Below are 26,198 nucleotides of genomic sequence, written 5' to 3'. Positions count from 1 at the left end.
GTGCTTTTTTGCTGATAGCAATTTTTTGAGCATCTGCTCTTCAGGATATCAAGGCAAACAAGGAAGATGGAAAACTGTGGGAAGAAACTGGGCTAAGCAGCCAGGCCAGGGGAAGCTGTGAATGCTCTGTGAGAAGGCAAACTCAAGATGTGTGTGCTGCTAACTTAATATCTGAATTGAAATAATGTAATACTCACTTAGAGTGTGTCCATACTTTGAGCTAGCATGATGAAAATGGAGTGTAGGCACAATATGTGAACAGTGAGAGGGGTTGAATGATATGGTAGTTTCAGAGGAACTCCCCTGCAAGAATCTCCTCTTCCACCCCCCAACACTCAAAGAAAGAAAAGAATAAAGCAACGAAACCTTTCCCAGAAAAAGAAAATCGTGACTTTTGTGCATAATATTTTTCTTTATAGGTATATAATTGGAAAAAAAGGAGAAACCAGGAAGAGACTGGAAACAGAGACTCGAACTTCCATCAGCATTCCCAAACCTGGAATAGAAGGACAAATTGGTAAGTTTTAATGTGCCCAAGATGAACGTACTGGTCTCCCCTCCCCCCCCCCTTTTTTATAAGAACTGTGAATTAGGAAACTGCTTTTCTATTTTCAGCTCAGACTCTGGAACCTTGTTTAATTCACTTAACTTCTCTCTTCTTTTCTCTTTCTGTCTGACCTCTGTAAAGTGCTTTAACACCTGTTGATTAAAAGTTTTATTTAAGATCTTAATCCCACTTACATTTAAGCATTTTAATGAATGTAAACTGGTGAGGAGTGCCATTTAAGTCAAATGTAGGAATAGTCTAAAATTAAGTACTGTATATGTGTCACTGTCTGCAGGGTTTAAAGTGTAAGTACTTTAATAATTATTTTTATATTAATAGGGAGGCATACATACATACAAAGTCATCTTCTCTCATTGTGTATGTGAAATAAACTTTCTTTAAATGCACTTTAGGTCATTATAAAGCAGTCTTATTTTTTTTTAAGTAGAGGTTTTCTAATAACATTTGCATTTTTGTTCTCGTTTCTAGAATTTCACAGTAATGTATACTCCTGTTACACTAGGTTTTATAAGATCAAAGATTATCATAGTGCTCATAACATGGTGCACTTTGTGGCTTCAGAAAAGGAATGGAACATGTGAAGTAGAATGGGTGTAGCATGTTATGGGCATTTTGATAGTATAGTGCCTGATGTCATAGTAATATACAAAAATGATAAAGTTTTTCATAGTATTTAAAATTCCCTGCTGGTCAGTACTGTTGAGAAGTTCTAGACCAGAGGTTTCTCAGTCAGTGGGTTGTGAGCATCTGGGAGGTCATGAAAAGCCATCAGGAGAATTGTGAGGCTGCGAAAAATTCCCTATTTCCACACGCCATTTTCTTTCAAGGTCATATACTCTCTTTCAACCTGTCAAATCACATACAAATGGTAGATAACTACAGTTATTATAAGGGATAAGTTTTTTACTCTCTGTTTTAATAAATATAAAGGTGTCATACAACTGTTTGATTTCAAATAAAGGGTTGTGAATGTTTCTCGACTTTTCAGGTTATGTAGACATTTCAAGAGCAACCGGACTGAGAGAATCTTTCCCTTTGTTGGCCTCACAGACCAATTAATACTTTAGGGACTAGGGATGTAAATGGTTAACTGTTCAACTGGTAGGGGTTGGAGCATCTCTCTACCCATACTGGGCAGGGCATTGCTCCAACCCTGCTGGGCCCACTGCAGGTAAGGGCTGCTTTGGCCGTCTGGAGCAGCCTCTGTCTGTGGCAAGCCCAGCCTAGCTCTGCCACTGCAGGTTACATACTGGATTTCCAGGAATGAGGCTGACAGGAGCTGCTGACCCCGCTCCCAGGGAGGCTTCACTGCGGGCTCTGAAGTTTAAAGTTTATATAAACTTTATACGGGTTGAACCTCCAAAATCCAGCACTCTCTAGTCCGGCAACATCCATGGCCCATGCTCCTGAACAAGAGAGCCCAGGAGCCTAAGGGCAGGAGGGCCAGCCAGGTGGGGCATTAGGGTTGGAAGCCCAGCTGGGGGCAGCGTGGGACTGGGTCCAGAGCCCCGGAGCAGCTTCCAGCAGACCTGTGGCAGTGCAGGGCTGAGGCTGGAGCCCTGTGTCAGAGGGGGCTGGGGCTAGAGCCCTGTGGCAGCACAGGACTAGAGACCCTACAGCAACCCCACGGCTACTATAAGGTGGGTGCATAACTGGCTGGATAACCATTCTCAGAGAGTAGTTATTAACGATTCACAATCCTGCTAGAAAGGTATAACAAGTAGTGTTCCGCAGGGGTCTGCTTTGGGACCAGTTCTGTTTAATATTTTCAATAACAATTTAAATATTGGCATAGAGAGTACACTTATTAAGTTTGCAGATGATATGAAGCTGGGAGGGGTTACAACTTCTTTGGACGATAGGGTCATTAATTAAAAATGATCTGAACAAACTGGAAAAATGGTCTGAGGTAAATAGGATGAAGTTTAATAAGGACAAATGCAAAGTATTCCACTTACGGAATGGGAAGTGATGGTCTAGGAAGGAGTACTGCAGAAAGGGATCTACGGGTCATAGTGGACCACAAGCTAAATATGAATCAATAGTGTGACACTGCAAACATGATTCTGGGATGCATTAGCAGGTGTGTTGTGAGCAAGACACAAGAAGTCATTCTTCCACTCTACACTCTGCAGACCAGGGAGATGGGGAGCAAATCCTCGGAGCACGCCAGCAGTGGGACAGCCGCGGCACGCCTGGACTGTCCAGCTGCCCGCGTGCTCTGCGGCTTTGTTCCGCGTCTCCCAGGTCAGCAGACCAGGGAGATGGAGCAAAGCAGTGGAGGACTTGGGCGGTCCCGCCGCCCCCGTCTCCCTGGTTTGCTGGGGGGGGGGGGGGAGGGTGCAGCTAGTCTCCCCCCCCCCCCCCAGGAGACCAGGCTTTTCTTGCCTAACCCTGGAGTAGAGCAGCTGGGGGCTGCTGGGTTGGTCCCGCAGCACCGCTCTGGACCAACCCGGCAGCACCCCAGCTGCTCTGCCCCAGGCGTCCTGATTCAGCCGCTGCTGGTCAGTTTCAGCAGCGGCTGAATCAGTACGCCTGGGGCAGAGCAGCTGGGGTGCTGCTGGGTTGCTCCAGTAGCGCCGAGGAGCCGCGCTACTGGAGCAACCCAGCAGCACCCCAGCTGCTCTGCCCCAGGCGTCCCCAAGTCAGCCGCTGCTGAAACTGACCAGCGGCTGACTACAGGAAGCCTGAGGCAGAGTTGCTCTGCCCCAGGCTTCCTGGAATCAGCTGCTGATCAGTTTCAGCAGCAGCTGACTTGGGGACGCCTGGGTTTCTTAAGTTGAATCTGTATGTAAGTCAGAACTGGCATCTAGATTCAGCCGCTGTTGAAACTGATCAGTTTCAGCAGCGGCTGATGCCAGTTCCGACTTACATACAGATTCAACTTAAGAACAAACCTACAGTCCCTATCTTGTACGTAACCCGGGGACTGCCTGTATTTAAAAGGGTGTCACAAGAAGGGAGAAAAATTATTCTCCTAGCCTCTGAGGATAGAACAAGAAGCAATGGGCTTAAACTGCAGGAACAGAGGTTTAGGTTGGACATTAGGAAAAACTGTCTAACTGTCAGGGTGGTGAAACACTGGAATAAGTTACTTAGGGAGGTTGTGGAATGTTTATCTCTGGAGATATTTAAGAGCAGGTTAGATAGACATCTATCAGGGATGGTTTAGACAGCTTTGGCATTTCAAAGGGGCAGCTGACCCTGGGCTCCACACAGCATTTCCCCAGAACCCAGGGTCAACTGGGGAATCCCCAGTTTACCCCAGGATTCGCGCGGCATCCAGTCCCCCTGAGTCCCTCTGCAGTCCCCTTGAGTCTGCCGCTGACCCCGGGCTCCCTGGCTTTGAAATGCATAAGAGCCCCCACTGGGCACTCTGGTATATTTCAAAGCAGGCACCTGAGTGCAGCCTGGAGTCAGCGGGACTTCCCACTGGCCCCGGGCTGTACACGGGGTTCCGCATTCCTCCTTTGAAATGTACAAGAGCGCCAGTAGGGGAAGTGTGGAAGTGCCTATCTAACTAGTCAGTTAACCGCAATTTAACATCCTTAAAATAAACTAGGCTAATAATACTGTAGCTAAATAATTATCCAATAGAATCTTCAATGACTGTTTTCTACGGTGCCTAATACAATGGGCCCAAAGCAGTTGAACTCTGTAGGTGTTATGTAGTATAAATGCCTAATAATAATAATGGCAATAGAGAAATTATTATTGGAATTCTATTTGGTTGTCTTTTGAGTCTTCTAGAATGTATTTCATATTCTTAACTTGTCAATATCTTGCAATATGGACATTGTTAAATGCTTAAGTACAGTGTAAAAATCCATATCTTTTTTTAGTTAGTTCTTGGCTTTCATGGTCATCATAGCAAAATGTCACCAATTTGTATAGATTTCATCTAACTACAATTAGTTTTTTTGCTTTTTTGCTTTTAGTGATTACTGGACAGCAGCGTAGTGGTGTCGTTTCGGCCCGAACACGGATTGATGTTCTTGTTGAGAGTTTCCGCAAGAAGCAGCCATTCACACACTTCCTGTCCTTTGCTCTCACCCAGCCTGTGATTCAGGAAAAATTTCTGCAGTTCAAGGAGAAAGTATTGGAGAAATGTTCTAAGGTAGGGAACCATGATGTTTGGAAGTAGCTGATGTAAAAATGGACACTCTTCCCCAAGATGGTATTTTGTTTAATTGGAATTGTGAAACACAAGTTAAAATATATGCTGTTAGGGGAGAATGTGTCACTTGTGATTGTTGAATGCATAAGTAGAGTAATAAATTATGAGGCCTTAAAAGTAGACATTGAAAACTAGGAATGCTGAAGATACTGAGAATATTGTAATGAAAGCTTTTGAAACACAGAACATGGAATTATTTTTGTAATTAATTGGCAGTTAAATATTTTAGTCCCCTTGGAGACTTCCAGAGATGTGGAGGAAATTCTGAGATTCAAAAGTTAGATTTTTTTAAAAATTTGAAAACTATTTATGTATGCATGTAACCTTTGGCTGCATTTTATGTTGTTTCTACTATAAATACCCAACAAATGTGGGAGTCATTACTTTAACTTATCCAGACATTCATTACTCAGTAACATTTTATATGAGTCAAGATTAATCCCTTAGCAACAGGTCCCTTTGTCCTCACAAGACTGTGCTGCTATCACCTCTTGATTGTTTTAAAATCTTACACTGATAGCAGCAGGAAATAATTAGGAACAGAATTGAGTACAGAATTGAATGAATGTTGTATTGTCCTTTTTAAAAAAAAGATTAATTTATTAGGGAATTTAGTGTTGGTGAAAGTTTGCATTCTAGAGAGCTTTTGAATCTTTTCAGAATAGGTTCAGGAAAGAGAGCAGTGTTACACTGCTACCTGCTGATGCATTTCAACACTAAGCTGGGAGAACTACCTTTTAGGGAAGAGTGGCTAATTCAGTTTTCATACCCTTTTATTGTTGGCCTCTATGCTGAAAATGGGAGTGCTAAATTGTGTACAGGTGGCAGTTGCTTCATTTATTTGAGGTCTAATACTAGTGCTTATCATCATAGTTCCTGAGCACTTCTGAAGAATAAGAATGCTAACTCTTTTGCTGTGAGCAAGAGTCAGGCTTTGTTTTTAAAAACTGAATATAGAAGATCATGTGTGTTAGTGTCAGAGTGCCATTAAAGGAAGCCTAGACAGACAGACAGATTTTGTATTCCATCTCAGTTCCACAAGGTTAATATTGGTTGTTATCTAGCAGTGAGTACCATAATCTTGGCCTGCCTTCCCCTCTTGGTTTACAGTTCTTTTATAGTGGAACTATATTCTACAGTGGAATAAAGCTGTTGAGGGAGAGATGCAGTTCAGGTCATGGGCACATTCTAAGCAGAGCTCTTCATGTAGAATTTTGCGTAATAAGCATCTTACTAATACCACTGTTCGCTGTCTGGAGTTCCCTTTTTTCAGTTCCATTAAAGATCCCTTAGGGTATGTCTACACTAGCCCCCTAGTTCGAGCTAGGGAGGCTAATGTAGGCATTCGAAATTGCAAATGAAGCCCGGGATTTAAATATCCCGGGCTTTATTTGCATGTTCCTGTCTGGTCACCATTTTGAAATTCCACTAGCCCGAAGTAACTGCCCCCGGCTACACGCGGCAGTGAAACGGTAATTCGAACTAAGTCCTTAGTTCAAATTAACTGTTACTCCTCCTTTTCTGTTTATCCAGACTTCATCTCATGTCTCAGTTTCTGCAATGTCCTTTTCTCTGTCCTTGACAAATGGAACTTTGTCCCTCTTATATTCATTCAGAATGCTGCTTCAAAGATCATTTTCTTAGCCTTTGCTCCCTGTTCTCTATTGCATCAAACACATAAGCCACTTGTCTTCGCTTTCAAGGCCCTTCTTGGCCCACCTATCATTGCTCATTTGCAAATGAAATTTTAGTTCTCACCTCTGAGAGGCCCATGACATCAACTTGCATTGCCACTAGAATATTAGAACTGGAAGGGACCTCGAGAGGTCATCAAGTCCAGTCCCCTAACCTCACAACAGGGCCAAGTACCATTTATATCATCCCTGATAGATGTCTTTTTAACCTGCTCTTAAATATCTCCAATGATGGAGATTCCACAACCTCCCTCTGCAAAGTATTCCAGTACTTAACCGTCCTGACAGGAAGTTTTTCCTAAAGTCCAACCTAAACTCTCTTGCTGCAATTTAAGCCCGTTGCTGCTTGTCCTATCATCAGAAGTTAAGGAAAATAATTTTTCTCCCTCCTCCTTGTAGCACCCTTTTAGGTACTTGAAAGCTGCTACCATGTCCCCTCTCAGTCTTCTCTTTTCCAAACTAAACAGACTCAGTTCTTTGAGTCTTCACTCATAGGTCATGTTTTCTAGACCTTTAATAAGTTATTTTGCTCTTCTCTGGACTCTCTCCAGTTTCTCCATGTTTCTTGAAATGTGGTGCCCAGAACTGGACATAGTACTCCAACTAAGGCCTAGTCAGCGCATAGTAGAACTGAAGAATCACTTCTCATGTCTTTCTTACAATATTTCTGTTTTGTATCCTAGAATCATATTTGCTGTTTTCTGAAACAGTGTCACACTGTTGACTCATGTTTTCTTGTGGTCCATTATGATCCCTAGATTGCTTTCTGCAGTACTCCTTCCTAGACAGTCATTTCCCATTCTGTATGCATGAATCTGATTGTTCCTCCCTAATTGGAGTACTTTGTCCTTATTAAACTTTATCCTATTTACCTCACACCATTTCTTCAGTTTGTCCAGATTTTGAATTATGACCCTACCCTCCAAAGCACTTGCAACCCCTCCCAGCTTGGTGTAAAGGAGGGATATAAACACTTATCGAGTAGTCAAGTAGGAACTTGACTAGTCGCTTCCCTCCCCCCATCGCTCCCTTTCTTCCTGTGTCAGACAGGCAGCAAGGTGGGTGGCATGAGCTGGTGCTGCGGGGGAGCAGCTTAAAAGCCAGTTTCTCCCAGCGCTATCTCTGCGGGGGACAGGGGAGGCAGAGAGCTGCTGGGAAATGGCATGAGCCAGGATTGAAACCATCTTGCTCATGCTGGTCCGACTGCTGCTCCTCTCCTGTTGAAACTTACAAGAGCCGCCTGCAGCTCCTGTACATTTCAGAGGGAGAACCCCAGCAGGATAGTGAGGTCCCCCTAATCGACTAATCAGGTAGTCAATGGAAATTCCATCCACTATTCGATTTGCTGATTAATTGAAATTTAACATCCCTAGTATAAAGTGTGCAGATGATAAGCATACTCTCTATGCCATTATCTAAATCATTGATAAAGATATTGAACAAAACCAGTTCCAAAACTGACTCTTGTAGCATTTCACTTGTTATGCCCTTCCAGCATGACTGCTAATCAATAATAGCTACTGACAGAACAGCAATCCAGCCAGTTACGCACCCACCTTATAGTAGCCCTATCTTGATTATATTTCCTAGTTTATTGATAAGGTCATGCGAGACCGTATGAAATGCTTTACTAAAGTCTAGGTGTACCACGTCTACTGCTTCCCCCTTATCTACAAGACTTGTTATCCTATCAAAGAAAGCTATCAGATTGGTTGACATGATTTGTTCATGACAAATCCATGCTGGCTATTATCCATCACATTGTTATCTTTCAGATGTTTTGCAGATGAATTCCGTAATTATTTGCTCCATTATCTTTCCTGGCACAGGAATTAAGCTGACTGGTCTGTAGTTCCCTGGGTTGTTCTCATTTCTCTTTTTATATATGGGCACTATATTTGCCCTTTTCCAGTCTTTTGGAATCTGTCCCAACTTTCATGACTTTTCAAAGATTGTAGCTAATTGCTCAGATACTTCCTCTATCAGTCTTTAAGTATTCTAGGATGTATTTCATCAGGCTCCGGGGACTTGAAGGCATCTAACTTTTCTAAGCAATTTTTAACTTGTACTTTTGCTATTTTATCTTCTAAAACTACCCCATTTCCACTGGCATTGACTGTTAGGCATCCATAGGGATGTTAAATTTAGATTAATTGGCTAATTGAATAGTCCATGCAATGTGTATTGACTGTTCAATTAGTCGATAAGGGTACCTCCGCCTTTGAAGTGTAGCAACAGTCCCAGGGCTATTGCTACACTTCAAAGGTGCAAGTGCTGCAGGGAGCACTGGGCCAGAAGGGCACTCAAGCAGTCCCCCACTGGCCCTGTGCTCTCCACGGCATTTCAAAGCAGCAGTGCTGCATGGAGCCGTGGGTCGGTGGGGGAGTCCCCAGCTGATCCCAGGTTCCATACAGCGCCGCCGCTTTGAAACGCTGTGAGGAGCACAGAGTCTGGCTGTGAGTTCCACATGGCACTGCGCTTTGAAACACCCACTCCTCTTCTCCCCCCCCCCCCCAACTTGTTTGCCTCTTTCTGATAGAAGCAGCAGGTGGGGGAGATGTAACTAGTTGACTAATGTCGACTATCAGATAGTCGACTAGTCATTCACATCCCTAGCATCCAGTCATCACCAACCTTCTTGGTAAAAACTGAAACACAAGTCGTTAAACACCTCTGCCATTTCCACTTTTTCTGTTATTGTTTCTCTTTCTTTATTGAGCAGTGGGCCTACCGTGTCCTTGGTCTTTGTCTTACTTCTAATATATTTGTAGAATGTTTTCTTGTTACCCTTTGTCTTTAGCTAGATTGTGCTTGTTTTGTGTCTTCACCTTTCTAATTTTGACCCTTCATACTTGTGGTGTTGGCTTATATTCATCCTTTTTACTTTGATCTAGATTCCACATTTGATATAATTCCTTTTTGATTTCTAGATCATTTAAGATTTCCTGGTTAAGTGGAGGTGGTCTCTTGCCTACTTCCTATCTTTCCTATGCAGTGGAATAGTTTGCTTTTGGGCACTTAATAATATCCCTTTGAAAAACTGCCAGCTGTCTTCAATTGTTTTTCCTTTTAGTCTTGCTTCCCATGGAATCTTACCTAGTTAAAATTTTTAAACAAATGCCTTTCTGCTTTCTCTCATGTTGCCCCATATGCTTGGGAGGCATTCCTCATTCAGATGCCTTCTTAAAACTTATCTTTGGTGTGCTGCCTACAAAACACTTGAAAGCAGTTAGGCAGTGGTCTCAGTACCCTGGCAACCTATCACACTGACCAATATTTTCTCATTATTTGCTTATACTTTCTCATCTGTTATGTCTTATGTTTAGATTGTATGCTCTTTGGGGCAGGGACTATCTTTTTGTTCTATTTGCATGGGCCTTAGCACAGTCTGAGTTCTGGTCCATGAGTAGGGCTCTTAAACACCATAGTAAAACAAAAAATACACAACTTATTTCATGGTCTGTCAATTAGTCATGGCTTTTGGTCACTACTGACTCAGGTTGCATTCAGACCAGGAACCCAGGAAAAAAAAGTCTTGTATCGGTAGTATAGATGATGTCCCTGAATGTGTACAAAACTTACCAGTGAGAGATGTTCATTAACTGCATAATCAGTGGCTAGAAATTCTGCATTTTTAGAGCTTCCTAAAAAGGTGGTGATTGGTGTTTTACTTCCTTAGTGAATATAGTTAAATTTAATATGTACTGTACAATTCTTAGAACATGTCTTTCTTGATACTTAGAATTATGACAGAAATTTGATACCCAACTTCATACTTTTTAAACTAGAAAAGTGGTTTGCAGTATCACTTTCCAATTTCTCTGTTTTATTATGGGTTATAAAATCCTTCAAATAAGTTCTTCCTTTTTTCACTGCTTCTTTCTCTGCTAATGTTGGTCCTGTTCCATCAGTGAGGATTTTTTCACAGCATTTTTTCTTCACACTGTTGTAATTTGTAAATAACTTCCTTGAAATTTTGGCCTCAGGTCTAGAAATATTTTTCCACTCCCTTTACCAGGATTCAGATCCTCAATTTGTATTATTTTTTAACTTTTCTATGTAGAATTTAGTCACTGGCAAAGATTTGTTTTTTTATGTATGTGAGATCTGGGGATACTGATGCTTTCATTTTTCACCCTTTTTTTTCTGAGCTTTATCATGAGAGTTTGTTCAGATATACACAGAGTATACTGCAACTAGGGTTGTTAACATTAGATTAATCAACTAATCGAATAGTCAATGGAATTTCCATCGACTGTTCGATTAGTCGATAAGGACACTTCTGCTTTGTAATGTAACAAGAGTCTGCCCAGCTGTTGCGACATTTCAAAGATGGAAGTGCCACACGGTGTTCCAACTTTGAAATGTACAAGAGCCCCAGCAGGGACTTTTGTGCATTTCAAAGATTGAAACTCTATGTGGAGCCTGGGGCCAGCGGGGGATTCTCTGAGTCCCCCACTAACTCCAGGCTCCATGTGCCGCTTCTGCTTTGAAATGTACAAGAGCTCCAATGGGGGCTCTTGTATATTTCAAAGGTGGAACACTGCTGCTGCACCCCACACCCTCTCACTGAGCTGGAGGGAACTGGCTCTTAAGCCGGCTGTCCCAGTGCCCTCTCCTCTCCCCCCCCCCCTCCTTACTGCCTCTTTCTGATAGAGGCAGCAAGGGCAGGAGAAGCGACTAGTCGACTCGTGTTTTGGCTATCCAATAAGCTTTTGTTTATTGGATATTCAGTCGACTAGTCCCTTACATCCCCAATTGCAACTCCATACGTCTTTCAATCATTCTACAGCCAGTAATACCAGTGTATCACCCAGCAAGATTTGCTTGAAAGCACATCAGTAATGAATATCAGTCATTCAAAATTGTGTTTTGCAGTGCCATAAGAACTTATAGAGCTTTCCAAAGTATTAGGGGTTTTTTCAGGATGCTAAGAGAAACTTGCATAGATTTCAGGTAGAGAAAGTGTGTCTCTTTGTTTCTGCTGCAGCTTCAAAAAAGTTCAGAGTTAGTTAATGACCCCAGTACTCAAAAGAAGCTTACTAATGATAGTGAAAAGGGCATGTGTGTAAGTTAGCATTTCTTCTGGTTGTTGAGCATTTATGCAGGATTCTTTCCCCTCTAAAATTGTTACCATGAAAACCATTCATCCATAATTTGTAATAATGTAGTCTTATGTCAAAATATAATTTTTATTACTTTTTTGGCTTCACAAAGTTTGTAAGTTGAGCTAAAATGTCAAAATCATAAGCATTATCTGAGCCACTTATTTATATTGATTAGGTAACCAGACAATGAACTGGTAAAATAGAATACTAAAGCTAATATTTAAATGTCTGATATCTGCTTCTGACTGGGGGATGGCATTGTTTCTGGGTGACCTTGAGAGGTTTGCATCATGGATCACGAAGGGGGTGGGAGGACTGAAATGTTTATAGCTGATTCTGGGGTTGGAAGAGGAGGCATGCACTGCTTTCCACCGTTCTTTTAATGGCTGGTTATGAAGCAGCATTGCTAGGAAAAATCTTGTATGGTTCTTTCAATCTGTGTAAGTGCTGCCTTTATGTATAGCAGGCTGCAGCTGTAATGTGGGAGGGAGAAATACAATTACTGTGGTGTTTGACAGTCTATAAATATCAAAAGTAGATAATTTACGTGGAATGAAAGGAAGGTATCCTAGAGTGAAAAGAGTGTGTGTGTGTGATGCTTTTCAACCTCCACTTCAGTTTCTAGTGCATCTGTGGGGGGTTTTTTGTTTTTGTTTTTTAATTTGTTTTGAAAAATGGTGAATTACCCTGCTTATTCCTTGTAGGTGCATAGATTGGGATTGGAGTAGGCATATAATTGGGGAGGGGTGAGTAAGAAATAAAAAGCTTTTAAACTCTCATGTAAATATTATATTATTGGGTAGTCAAAATGATAAAACTGGGAAGGAGGAAGCTCAGTATTGAACAGTTTATTCAGGTACCTTGCCATATAGGATTTTGTTCTGGAACTTTCTCACTCCCTGGTTGAGTCATCTTAACAGGTGAGACTTACTGGTTAAGCTTAACTGGTGGGGGCTGGAGCAGCTCCCTGCCTGTCATGGGCAGGGGGCTGCCCCAGGCCCTCAGGGGCCCACTGTGGACAAGGGCTGCTCCTGCCTGCAGAGGTGGGGGGAGGGCCACTTTAACCCAGCAGAGGGGTGGGGGCCTGCTCCTGTTGGGTTGGAGCGACCCCCTATTCGCCTCCCTCATTAATCGGTTAATCGGTTAAACAATATGTTTAGCTGGTTTGCCAGTTAAATGGGATTTTACATCCCTACTTTAAATAACATTTTGTTTGGCATTCTATTAAAATGACAGTATTCATGACAGAAGGCATCAGCAGTGGGGGAAGTAATAAAATATTTAGTGGAGAAGAAGTTGGATCCTAAAAGGTACCTTAATGGAGTTAATTCCCCCCTTTCTGAAAGTAGAAATGGTTGGTCATGTCCCTTCTACCTTAAATCTATATTTATGAATGAGGTCATATTTTTGTTGTATCAGAGTTAATGAAGGTAGGATAATTGAATTCAGAATTTTGTCAATTTTTGTGAAAGATCTGCTGTCCTGTTCAGCAAGGTCTGTATCAGTTGAGCCTGTGGCTCTGTGTGTGTTGGTATTTGATATATAGATGTGACTCTTAAAGGAATTCTATATCCGTATAATATTTGTTAGCATACAGTGTGTTTCACATCATAAAACCTTCATATATTGTGAAACACTTTTTTTCTGAAAAATAAAATATTTCTTTCCTCTACAGGTTTGGGAAAATCATAACCTTATAATCTGTTCCCCTTCCCTTTTTTAGGACTTGTTAGCAGCTCCAGTGTACACTTAATAAGATACACAACTCTTTGGCAGGTCTGAAAATAGCTTTGTGTCCAGTAGAGGGCAGTGTTTGGAAGGCAGGAATATGCAAAAACATGATTTTATGTAGATATTATTTAAAGGGAATATTTTAAGTAGAAACTTCAGTATGTTTTTCAGGATTCTAGGTTTGTGATGAGTGGTTTTTTTTTTTTTAGAGATGCAGTGATTTCCTTTCTTTTAAAATGATTTTTTATTTTTTATTTGGCTGCCAATACATTTTTAGGAGCAGTAAGCATAGATCATAGATTTGTTTTTTATGGGTTAACTGCTACCACTTTGCAATTACTTAACACTTTACATCAAAGATGTTGACCCATTTCACAAATTTTATTATGCCTCATGACATTCATGTGAATAATGGTTGAAGTAGACTACAATAATAAGGGGTATTCTCCTATTTTTTCCCCTTGTCATCAGAGGTATCGTTGTTGAGTGAAGGGATTTATATCACCTTCTGGAAATGAATGCAGGAAAGTAAAGAGACGGAATAAGAAAAAATGTATCTGAAAGAGATTCATATTTCCAGGAAGTGCCATAGTCACCTAAAAAAAAAAAAATACTCCTGTGCTGCAACGTGTGAAGCAGCATAGAGGGTATATCCGTTCTACTTCTCATTTCAGTTTCAACCAGGATAAAGTTTCAGTATTGATGTAAGCAAATAATGTGTTACCTTTGGAAAATTCCTGTGTCTTAGAAGAGAACCCTTGCAAAAGAGATTTTATACACAAGACACCTTCCCCGGAAGGGAGAGGTAGCTGGTAGGAAACTTGTTCTCTAGGGCTACATCTACACTGCGAATTTTCTCTGCAAAAAATATGCAAATGAGGGACTCAGTTGCATGAATTGTGATCTCGTGCATATTTTCTGCCAATCTGTTTTTGCGCTGGGGTTTTTGCACAAAAACAAGCAGTGTGGATATTTTCTTTTTGTGCAAAAAACCCTTTTTCTGCAAGATCAGTATACCTCCTTTTTGGGGGCATAAGGATCGTGAAATGTAGGTACGGGGGTACTTGTTGTTATTATTATTATTATTATTATTTATTATTTTGAAAAAGGAGTACTTTATTAAAAAAGGTTTAGAAATACTGAGCTAGGGCACCTCTTCTTGCATTTATCAGATGCTGATGTAACTCCACTTGCTGGGAGCCTCAGGAACTTCTTAGCCAGGCACTAGTTCAGTGGTCTCCATCTTTTAAAGCATGAGATCACTTTTTGAATTTAAGTGCAATCCAAGATCTATCTCAAACACAAATACCCTTACCCTGCCTCCTTTGTGCCCCTTCTCTGAGGCCCCACCTCCACTCACTCCATCTTCCCTCCCTTCCCCACCCTCCCTCACTTTCACCAGTCTGGGGCAGATGGTTGGGGTGCAGGCTCTGGTCTTAGATTAAGGGATTTGGAGGGGCTCTGAGCTGAGCCTGGGGCAGGCAGTATTGGGGCTGGAGAGGATTTGGATTCAGGGATGCTCGGGGCTAGGGCAGGGACTTGGGGCATAGGAGGGGGTTCATGACTGGGATAGGGTTTTGGGATGTGGGCACCAGCTGGGTACTTCAGGTGGCTCCTGGGTGATGGTGCAGTGGGGCTAAGGCAGGCGTAAATCCTGTCCTGGCCCTGCACTGCTCCCGAAAACAGACCGCAAACTCTAGCCCAAGTCCTATTGTGCCACCTCTCTGCTCTGTGGAGAGGGGACACCTTGACATCAATCAGTACGCCCCCTCCTCTCCCTCTCTTGTCCTGCACAGCAAGAAGGAGGCTTCTGAGGGGACAGCTCCAAGGCAAAGGGCAGGAAATGCTCAGCAGTCTGTGGGGGGGGCAGCTGAAGTGCTAGCCTTGATAACCTCTTGGTCAAACCAGTCAGGATCACCCGTCGGAGGCTCCAAGATCTACCAGTAGATTCAGATCTATTAGTTGGTGACCACTGTACTAGGTCTTCAGATTTCAGTTTCCCGTGCCTAGTGTGTCTACACTGTATGAAACAGACTTAAATTGGATAGGAAGAGGAACCCCAGTTACTCAAAACCAGGCCAAAACAAAGAAAGGGCACTGCACTGCTTTTTGCTTGCCTCTCACTTTAGCCTGTGCCTGTGACATAGGAAGCTACTCTGTTCATTTTGCTGGTGGGGAAACAGGCACGCAAAGTAATTGTCCAGTTTGATTACCACACTCACTTCTATACATACCACATGGGCACCTGAGCTATAAAGGGTGTTTTTTTTATATTTGGAGGATGTCTATAAGGTATGATAGTGATGAATATTGATTTGACCCATATCTTGTTGGCTTTTTCTCCCTCAATATCCATGTGACTTTCCTAAAGTCTTGTGCTGGGCTTTGATTTCCTGTTAATTGTCTCAGTACTGGTCTACTATCAGAGACATGATTGAGTTAGTGAGTTCAGTTTTAAAAAAAATCAACACATTACAATGGTATGTTGGTGATTGCTAAGAAATCATATGCTGGACATTTGAACAAGAATGTTAAAATCTGTCTGCATCTAAGTATGTCGCTTCCAGCCACTCAGTCCTGAGACATTTGGAGGCAGATTTTGAAACTTCTGTTTTTTCAACAAGATTCAGCTCAAATATAGCATCTTTCCATGGAAGTTTTAGGATCTGTGGTTCTTTAAAATGGGAAGAGTGACAAGGATTTCTAAGGTATGCCTGAGATCCTTGGGGCTATGCAAAGAAGATGCTGTAGATCTTGGGTTGTTCATTGGAGGTCCTTCTTCTCAGTATAGAAAATGTGTCTTACCCAGGTGATGTACAACCACGGGCTCTGCTCCCACATATCTGTATTCAGATTCCTTCAGAGGGAACATCTCCTCAGGTCAATACTAGGTTACACATCACAATTTGGGTTGGTTCAGCACAGTATCTTTCCACCCTTCACCTTCTGCTTCATCGGATTAGGGTACTATTTCTCAAATGCAAGCTACTTGTTATGTTCCTTTATTTTGCGTCCATCATCTGTATGCATTACAGACATTAAAATGAATTGTTGCTAGCAACTGGAATAAAGCAAGCCTACCCCCAGATACTATCTCTCACTTTATCCACTGATGGACTAAATATCCTCTGGCTTCACACCTGAATTAAAAACCAAAGAAACAGTTTTATTGCGCAGCATCATAAATGTGTCTGAAAGCAGGGGGAGCATAGAACCTTTGTTCAGTTTCATTTTGGTGCCAGGCAGAATATAGAAAAGCTAGAGAATGGAAGTCAAGTGGACTCTCAAACAGGAAATCCCTCCTTATTTGTGCTTTGTGAGGTTGCTTTTCTAGGTAATTTTTCTTTTGTTAAGAAGCTACTGCATTGGGTTGAAATATGCAGGTGGATTTGACACCTTGTCAGGATTTTGAGATTAATTTAGAGTGAATTAATTAACAGAGCACAAAGTGCTCTCTTTACCTCTAGGGCCTGAGTGCTGCCTCCCAAGTACTACCAGGCTTTGCCAGCTTGGGATTGAGAGAGCAAGCTGCTGCATGAGATCACGTGGTCTCACAAGTCACTGGGTTGGGCTATAAGTACTAACATAAAAAGAAGTGTGTGGGAATTGCAATTAGGCTTGAAAAATGCTGGGTAAAATGTGAGTCTTTAAAACACCGTGTGAGGAGTAAAGACATAATGTTGATAGTCTGCAAATTTAATGCTTTAACCGTAGGCAGCTCCAGTCAGTAAATCTGAGCCCGATTCGAGCTCCCTGTTGGCTGAGGGATGTGCAGCTCTACCTGTGCTTGCTTATTTACAGCCTTGCTTCTGTCCTTTTCCAGTCCTATTCCTGCATTGGATACAGTCCTGTGCCTGCCTTGCCTCACCTCACACCAGGTCACATGTCTCTGACCCTGTGTTCTGACTCTGACCTCTAGCCTTTGCCTCTGTGTTTCTGGTTCCTGCCTCCTGTTCTGACCATTAGGCAAAGCAGCTCACATCCTATCATCTAACAGCATGAGGCAGGATACCATGTAAACATTTTAAAGAGGAGTTTTGAAATAAACTCTGAATTTTATGTGGAAACTTTAAAGACTATTTCAGTTGTTGAACTTTATTTTGAACCAGGGAAATATGTACCTTTTCAATAGTTTGGTAAATATTATTTCAGGTCTGCTGCTGAAATTGTGACCTGAATAGAAACTGTTTTAAAATAATTTCATATAATTGCCCACTAAGTCTTTTTTGTTACATTTGCAATAGGACCATGGGGTCAATAGCACTCTGTTCCAGAACCCAGCAAAGCTTCATCTTACTATTGGGACGCTAGTACTCCTGAATGAGCAGGAGATCCAGAAGGCATGTGAACTTCTTCAGAAAAGTAAAGAGGACTTTATTGAGTAAGTGAAATAAAGACATGACTCATGGGGGTATGGTCACTGAGAACCAAACTAGTTTTAGAGCCCAGGGAACAAGTGCAGGAGAGAGTGATTCACCCATCGGGTATAATTCAGAAGTTTTGAATCATTGTTTTAAAATCTGTAAAATGCTAAACCTTTCAAACAAAAGAAGACAGACAAGTACTTCATTGTATTTTGCACCAATCACTGAAAACTTTCTCTGTTTACTGGAAACCTTCAGTAATTTCTTTATATTCTAACAGTCCCCATTATTTTGCTATGAACACAGATTTTTTTCCTCTGCCCGCCACAAGAGCAAGAAAAACTCAGTTGTCTAAATACTTTGATAATTGTTTGTAAGTCTCATGCAAGTTGCCTCTTTTCTACTGAAGAACAGATGCTAATGTACCCCTGAAATGCATTCCTTCAGGCAAGGGAGGCCTGTGCAGAAAACTTTAGAGAGGATGAATTTTATTAGTCAGTCTGGAATACTAGCTTAGTGCTGCTATGGCACTAAGACCCATAATTTCTAGGGTAAAACCATATTTCAGGTTTAGAGCTATCTGAACGTAATGGGTGTTGTACTAAGATAATCTAACTCAGAAATATTAGATATTTTATTTTCTTTAAACATTTTTTTCTTTCTACCAACATTATGCAAAGACGTCTTATCATGTAAGACAAGTTCTTGATTTCTGCTGTGTATGAGGAATTATACCTGCAGGTGCCATGAATATCCCTGGGTATTCACATACAGCTAAAATTCTTACCTTCTGCTTTAAAATGAAGACCTGAGTCTTTCCCAGGATATACTGAAATAAAGGCTAAACATGATTAAACATCCATGAAAGTTCCAGCACGTATCTTCATTAGTGGAGGTAGGGTTCTGCATTTATATTATGAAGGCTGCCATCTTCCTTGTGAACAGATCAACTCTAATGGAATCTTTTCCATAGGTTGTCTTGGGGAAAAAGCACTGTCATTTGAATATTTTAGTTATTTAAGTTGCCTTTCATACCCCAAAAATTAAATGTATGTTGACAGTTGTTTTAATCTACTTTTCTTTATTAACATCTATATGTAGATGAAGGATTTGTATCCTACATTAAGATAAACAACACCCTTACACATCTTTTAAGAAAAAGTTATCCTAAAAATGTTTTCCCCTTGCCTATATGGACATACATTCCAGCGCCTCCTTCCCTATCTTTTGGAATGGAGTCTGGTGTATTGGAAGAGGAAAGGCATGCTTACCAGAATGTTTCACTTTCTTTATTCTAGTTTGAGAGTCTTGCTGAAGATCACAAAGGAAGTTTCTTTAGCAGGTGCACTGAAGGTAAGCTAACAAGATGAGTACAAAGTGATATATACATCTTGTTAGCTTCTCCCTGCTTGGGACACTCCCTTTATTTTCCAGGAGACTTTCTAATGGAGGGAAATCTTACTCGACCTCTTCCATGGATTATCTGGTTTGGGAAAGTAGATGGGTGTGGGGCCGGTATGTTTACCCATAAGGAAAGGGGATGCACTTCATAGCAATCTAAGTGCCCGGGGAATACAAATGATAGATTGCTTGTGAAGTAACAAAAACTGTTTCAAACAACATATTTACTTTCAATATTTTTAAATGCATGTTGAAATTTACCTAAAAGTTGCACTCAGTGTCAGGTGCTTTACCCATCCTTAGGTCCGAAACACTGTGCTTAGTGTATGATTTACCAACTGATGAATAAGAAAAGTGCAAATTGAAATATTATTCTTATAGTATTTCTTGACTACTTATAGTAGTTCTTTACATGGTAAGATATTAGTTGCTCGTTACACACAGTAAATATTGTTTTAAAATACAAAAACCCCTCTCCCTCTAAACATACCTTTAAAGATAGGCAAAGTTATTTCTTAAAATTGTGTGACATTCACCCAGTATAGATCACAAGATCTACACAACTCAAGTTCCACTCGGGTCACTTTTTTTTTTTTAATTTTAACAAAGTTTTGTAAGAAAAGAGCTGAAAAGTTAGTCCTTTAATATAGCACCCTTTCAGAAAAGCCAAATAATTAGAATATGGATGAATAGCTATTTTAGGGAAAGATGTAAAGCCAGAAGGTTTGAAGCAGCTAAAAACACAATGTTGTCTGAAGGGGAATTCTTCAGTAGACAGGAATATATATTAATCCTTATATAACAAAAAACTCCCTTTATATATTTTCTCTATTTTAGGTTGTCTCCACTATGCAGACTCTCAAGAAATGGGCAGTATAAATACAAGGAAAACATTTTTGTTTAAATATCTGATACACAAGCTTTCAGTCCTCCCAAAGCCCCAAATTCAGTCATTAAAAGGAAGAATTTTATAGTTGTATTGCAAGCAAGGTTCTTTCTGTTTTGTTAATTCAGAAAATATTTATAGCTGTTTCTGACACACAATTTCAAAGTGGGAATTTAATATTTTGAGGGAATTGACGATTCTTCTTAAACAAGCATTTTAATGTATCTTATGGATAATAAATTCACAGCCATAAAGAATGCGTCATGGACTTTGAAATCTAGTCTTTTGTATGCTACAGATTTTATTGGGGGAGACCAGCATTTCTCAAATTGGGGGTTCTGACACAAAAAGGAATTGTAGGGTGGATCACGAAATTATTTTAAGGGTTGGTCACAGGATTGTCATTTTTACTTACTCCGCATTACCTTCTGAATTGGCCAATTGAAGAGCAGTGATTGTTGGCCAGGTGTCCAGATCAGAAGGCAGCACCACAACAGCAGCTGTAAAGAAATAAGGGTGGCAACACCATACCATGCCATTCTTACTTCTGTGCTGCTGCTGCTGGTGGCTCTGCCTTCAGAGCTGGACTCCCAACCAGCAACCACAGCTCTCCAGCTGCCCATTTCTGAAGGTAGAGCCATTGCCAGCAGCAGTGCAGAAATAAGGATAGCAGTACCACAACCTTTTCTACAGTAACCTTGCGACCACTCCACAACTCCTTTTTGGGTCAAGACTCCTGCAGTTACAGCACTGTGAGATTTTCAGATCTAAATAGCTGAAATACTAACATTTACCATTTTAAAATTCCTGTGACTACGAAATTGACCAAAATGGAACATGAATTTGTTAGGGCCTTACTTGTGTCATTTATAGATAAAACTTCCCCAACCTGGAGTTCTCTTTGTGGGTTGATGATAGAATATGAGTGAGTTTGTTTGTTGATCTCCTTTAATTATAACATCAGCTATTGCCATTTCATCTCGTGGCATTTTCATATAGTCTGAGGAGTCTTAATATTTTATAAACTTTTCCTCTGAGTATATGCCTATTGGCATTCAAGCAGAGAGCCACCATTCTGCACTTAGCAATAATCTACGTATAGCCTGGGACACTAGAACCTGACTTATTAGAAGAGCAAATGTTGGTCAGAACTCTGTTAGTTCCTACTCTCCCCAAAATACTTCAAGTTATATGCAGAAGAGACCATAGTTTAAGGACCCTTGAAATGACAGAAGGTTGAATATCAAAGCACCTACCTTTTTATTACTGGACCAAATACAATGAAATATAAATCCAAGACCTAATTGGAGCTTTAGTCCATGACTTTCTGTCCTGGAAGCGAGTGCTTGGCTCCTGAGCCATGCTTAATTATTGTTGTCATGAGAGAGGAAGTTCATGTGTGAGGCCTGCAAAGTCAGAGGCCTGTCATTCTGATATAGCTGCGAAACCTAGTGCTGATGAGTAGCCAGGGTCTAAGTTCTGGGATGGAAGTTGGATGTAATGTTCTTGGAACTTTTGCGTTCCTCTCCGTTAGCATAACAATTAGGGAAACTGTCTTACTGATTTGACTTGTAATTGTATTAGTGTTTTGACTCTGGCTAGCACTTTTACAAGAGTTGCCACTTGACTTCTGTAGTAGCAGTGGGAGCAACTAGTATACACGAATGAGGATAAATGCAACTTAAAACAGTAAAATATGTATTTACCTACTTTTGTATTCAAAATGGATAGGTTTATTTAATATTTTGGAATTTTTTGTTTTTTAGTAAAACTGTTGGAGGCAAACCCCTGACAGTGGAGGTGGCAGGAATAGAATACATGAATGATGACCCTGCCATGATTGATGTTCTTTATGCAAACGTTCACATGAAGGATGGATCAGACAAGTGAGTTCCCGCTTTCATTTCACTGGGGCATGCAGACAGTACCTGAGGAGGTAGAAATAATGTAATGAAAGCCCTTTGAGCTGATGGGGAGTGCTGGAGAGCGTCACACTAGCAATCCAGAAGGTGAGGTTGGTGCTACTTTCTAGCCCAGTGGAGTTAAAGCTGTAGCCCTGGAGAGAAGTATAATGGAATTTATGTGGGTAAGACTCACCAATCTGATTAGAAGGTTCTAGGTTTGTCCTCCATACCCCAGGTTACATAAGTTGAGAACTATGGAGTTCTGTTTCTGAAGGTGGATCTGGGGGTCCACAACAGCAGCCACACTCACAAAGAGAAGAGTACCAAATTAAAACAAGTTTTATTATGGCAGCTATTATGATGGCTAACAGAACAAAGCATACAGTATCAATTTGCAGATTGACTGAATCACCTCTGAAGGCAACATTAACAAAAATCTGGTTATATAATTTGTGCTTATCTAAATATACAGATACAATTACCTAATCTTATAGCATACTCATATCCACTTGTCCCAGAAGACCGGGTGTGGAAGGACCAGCCTTCTTCTGCTTGTGGGACTCTGGTGCATGGTAGAGTATGGAAAACTTAGAAGCAAAGACTTAGACAGAATAAATAAAGTGAAGCAAAGAGTTTAAATGAAAGGAAGAAATACTTGAGGAGGAAGAAGATAGGGCTTGTGCTCTAGCCCCGAGCTTCCTTATTCCGTAGCTTTTATCCCTCTTTTAACATCAATAATACCCAGCCTCCAAATTAACCAAAACCAGACTTCTACACTCTGAGATTTTATGAGTACACCTACATGATTGGATGATGATATCGGGAAATCTTTTAAATATTCATGAATAAAATCACTTGATGGCCCCTTGGACTCGTTCCCAGACATAGAAAAAGCGGAAGCCTTGTGGTTAGGTACCAGGAAATCTGTTTTCTCCTGTTTCCTTAATCCAAGATATCGGTTAGCTGGGTTTTGCAGTTTGGGGGCCTATTTAGATCCTCACAAGGCATGGAGTCACAAACTCATCTGTGTACTGACCCAACTGAAGAATTCTCCATAGGGTCTTTCATAATTTCTAAAAAGATATTAAGAATGCTTAATTTTCCAGAAAGTAATTTAATCCTAAATTATCACACTACATTACTGCTCAAGCCAACTAATGCAGGATAAATTAGATCCTGCAGGCCTTGCATTTCTGGCATTAGTATTAAAATACAGAAAAAGGGATGGAATAGGACAGCTGACGGTTCACTCGAAGAGTGGGGCAAAGACTTTGAGTGCTCCCCTACCCCCAGACCTCTCAGGGTCTATGGGTGGGGAAGCATGGAAGTGTCTTGGCCCCGCCCCTTATGGGCAGCCTGGGGCCACTTCAAAAATTTCTGAAGTGGCCTCCGATCAAAAATTATTGCCCACTCCTGGGTTAAGAGAAACTATGATAAGCATGGTAGGAATTATGCTTATGGGGGGGCAATGTGCAAGACCTCAGAGACCTAGCTCTCAGCCTTCATACAGGTCCCAAATAAATGTATTGATCTGCACACATGGCAAAATTTAAATATTCAGTTCTTATGCTTGTGAAGAAAACATGCTATGTGTGACTAGATCCAGACTGACTTTTTCTGGGCCCGTGGGCAGGGTTCCCTCTAAGCTGTGTGCCTGTGCACAATAAATTTTAGGCCCACACACCTCTCCTGCAGAGCCTCACAGAAGCAGTCACTACCACACACTTTACTGCTGGACTGGAAGGTGAGTGGTGGCAGTGGTGATGTGGCAGGGCCGCGTGAGAACGGCCAGGCTGTCCTGTCCCTGTTTGCTCTGGTTCCAGCTATGGTGGGCAGGATGCCGTGCCCAGCTGGTGGAGCTCTGTGGCCGGGGGCGGCTGCTTGGGTGGCCTTGGCCGGAGCCGGAGCCGGAGGCAGCAGGTGGCAGTGGCAGCACTGACCAAGTGGGCAGCTGCCAGCCAGCAGCCCTTCCCCCCTTACCTTAGAAGCTGCTGGTCAGCTGACTGGGAGCACTGGGCAGCACAGCTCCAGCTCCCCCCTCACTCATGCTTTGAGGGAGCTGGGCAGTCCAGCCCCAGCCCTTCCACCCATAAATAGCTGCCGGCTGTCTGGGATTGGGCAGCACTCAGCTCCACTTTCCTCCCCAGCAAGCAGTTTCCTGGGAGCCGAGCATTCCAGTCCTGGGCCCACGCCCTTCAAGGAGCCACCAGAGAAAAGGGCAGCCCAACTCCAGCCTCACCGCAGTGAGGAGCTGCCACCTCCCCAACCCCTCAGCCCTCCATCTTGAGCTCCTCCTTCCCCTGAATCCTGCATCCCCTGGCCTGAGCCCCTCCCTTACCTCCCACCCCCTGCCCTGATTCCTGTACCACAGGGTCCTGCACCTTGTTAATTATCCTTTGGTTGAGTATTTTTTCTTGTATAACAATTTAAATTTGTGTTAGTAACTGGTGGGTGCCACAGTGGCGCACATCCGAATAAGCACACATGATGTCAGTGTGGGTGCACAAGACAAAACTCATTCTGCTCATGGATGGAAAATCTTGTAGGGAACACAGCCAATGGGCAACCTGAAAATTATCTCCTAGCAATGTATGTACTTATAAGTGTTAAATGCTGAATCTGAACAGTGTCAGTTTGAATTTTAGAATTTTTGTAGGCATCATTTGCTGATCACATTAGTAGAAACTAGGGATATAAAATCCTGTTAACTAAACCAAGTAACTGCTTAAACGGGCTGGGAGCAGCCCTCCACCTGCAGTACAGCAGGCTGTTTGGCCTAACCATAACCGCTGATTAACCATAACCGGTAAGCATCACCTGATAAGAGTGATGCTACCGGTTAACCATTCATATCCCTAGTAGAAACATCTAACCTGTCTGATGGGATGTGCAAAAAACACTTGGTATAATGGCAGGTAAAGTAATGTTGGGGACAGCCTTTCCCTTATTTTTGAAAAGGGCATTGTTGCACCGTCCTTTCCCTTAGACCCCGGTTGAAAAGGGATGGGAGATTCACAAGCATGGGAAACAGGAATTCATGTGAGGAATAGGGGGACAAATGGCTTTAACTCTCCATTTCCATAAGGCTGCCCTAATGTGCAGCATGGCACTGGGAAGAGAAAATATAGGAAGCTTGAATTATCAGCAATTAACCGGTGGCCTGGCCGGGCTGGAACAGCTCCGGACGGATGGGAGTAATAGGGTGGGTGTATGTGCTCCAGCCTGGCCGGGCCCATCTTAACTTGTATAACCATATATACTGGCTCAGCATGAGAGAGAAATCGTGCTCTGATACTTTCCACATGATTAAAATTCCCATTCCAATTCATTCTAATTTGTTATATTTCCTTGATTAGTTTTAGAACACAATAAAGTGCCATTTTTACTTGAGTTCTTCTCTATTAATTTGTTTTAGTATCTATAATAATATTCACTTAATCTTTTTCATTGCTAATTTTAAAAATCACTGATGTAAAGCGAGAAAGAAATGATAATAAACCATGACAATCAGTTTGTGTGTGTTGAAATTCACACGATGAGTGGAAGCCTATAGAAGGCAGCACAAAGCCAGTAAGTAGGCAGTATAGTAACTGCAGAGGGCTTAACAAGTGATATTTGGGCTTCGTCCTAGTACTGCTGTCTGTAAGTCTTCCTGATTGAAATTGAGTGTTTTGTCATCTAGTGAAGAAATGGGAAACTATCAAGTAAACAGTATTCATGGACATAGATGGTGATCAGTCTATAAGAAATTTGTTTCATTTAGTATGCTTATCTCTTGTTTTAATGGATAGAAATCTTGGGTTGTATTGAATGCTCATTGACTGTAATATGGTGAGGCATTACTTGAGTTGTGACGGAAAAACAGTATGAAAAATTTGCAGATATTTAGAAAAATACATCCTTCAAGTTTCAATTTACCTATCATGTTAATTGAGTTAAAGTCCTATTTTAATGTTCTTTTTTAAATGAAATATTTGTAACAAGTTATCATCTAGGAAAATTTGCAAACAACCAGTACTTTTTTATTTGTTTCCTTATTTGCATGAGCTCTCCCTGTTCCCATCCCTTCAGACAATACCCAAAAAGAAACAACAAACTATCCTTTCTCTAAATACAAAATTAACTGAGTAAACACACAAACAAGGAAATAGTCTTTCCTGGCAGGATTTTGATTATTCTGTTGTCTTTCCAGCAGAGTTTAATTCATTTTTTCCTCTTCACATATTGAAACTTCATTTTATACTGTGACGGGGTCCAGGGCTGGGGGGGGCCACCCTTCTCCCCTTAAGACGGTCCTTCTTCTGACACTAGCAGTTCCCACATCTCACTCCAGTGCGTCGTGTTCGGTACACTACGATGGGCGCA

The 26,198-nt window shown here is 41.5% G+C and overlaps 1 protein-coding gene across 13 annotated transcripts in view; it reads left to right on the top strand.

Annotated features, from left to right (window-relative positions):
• ASCC1 (activating signal cointegrator 1 complex subunit 1) overlaps positions 1 to 26,198 on the top strand; it is a 109,398-nt gene that overhangs the window by 49,406 nt on the left and 33,794 nt on the right. For all 13 annotated transcript variants that reach the window (XR_016350170.1, XR_016350169.1, XM_089780137.1 and 10 more), the window contains 4 exons: positions 420 to 517; positions 4,507 to 4,685; positions 17,523 to 17,659; positions 21,696 to 21,815. Coding sequence is in view for 11 of the 13 variants with exons in the window: in XM_089780137.1 (XP_089636263.1) it covers positions 420 to 517; positions 4,507 to 4,685; positions 17,523 to 17,659; positions 21,696 to 21,815 (534 nt within the window). In the remaining 2 variants the exon portion in view is untranslated. The remainder of the gene's footprint in view (positions 1 to 419; positions 518 to 4,506; positions 4,686 to 17,522; positions 17,660 to 21,695; positions 21,816 to 26,198) is intronic.

The sequence above is a fragment of the Pelodiscus sinensis genome, chromosome 8 (assembly GCF_052426305.1).
Source record: "Pelodiscus sinensis isolate ZL-2025 chromosome 8, ASM5242630v1, whole genome shotgun sequence".
NCBI lineage: Eukaryota > Metazoa > Chordata > Testudines > Trionychidae > Pelodiscus > Pelodiscus sinensis.
The sequence above is the reverse complement of the archived record's forward strand: the minus strand, read 5'-3'. Positions and strand labels throughout refer to the sequence as shown.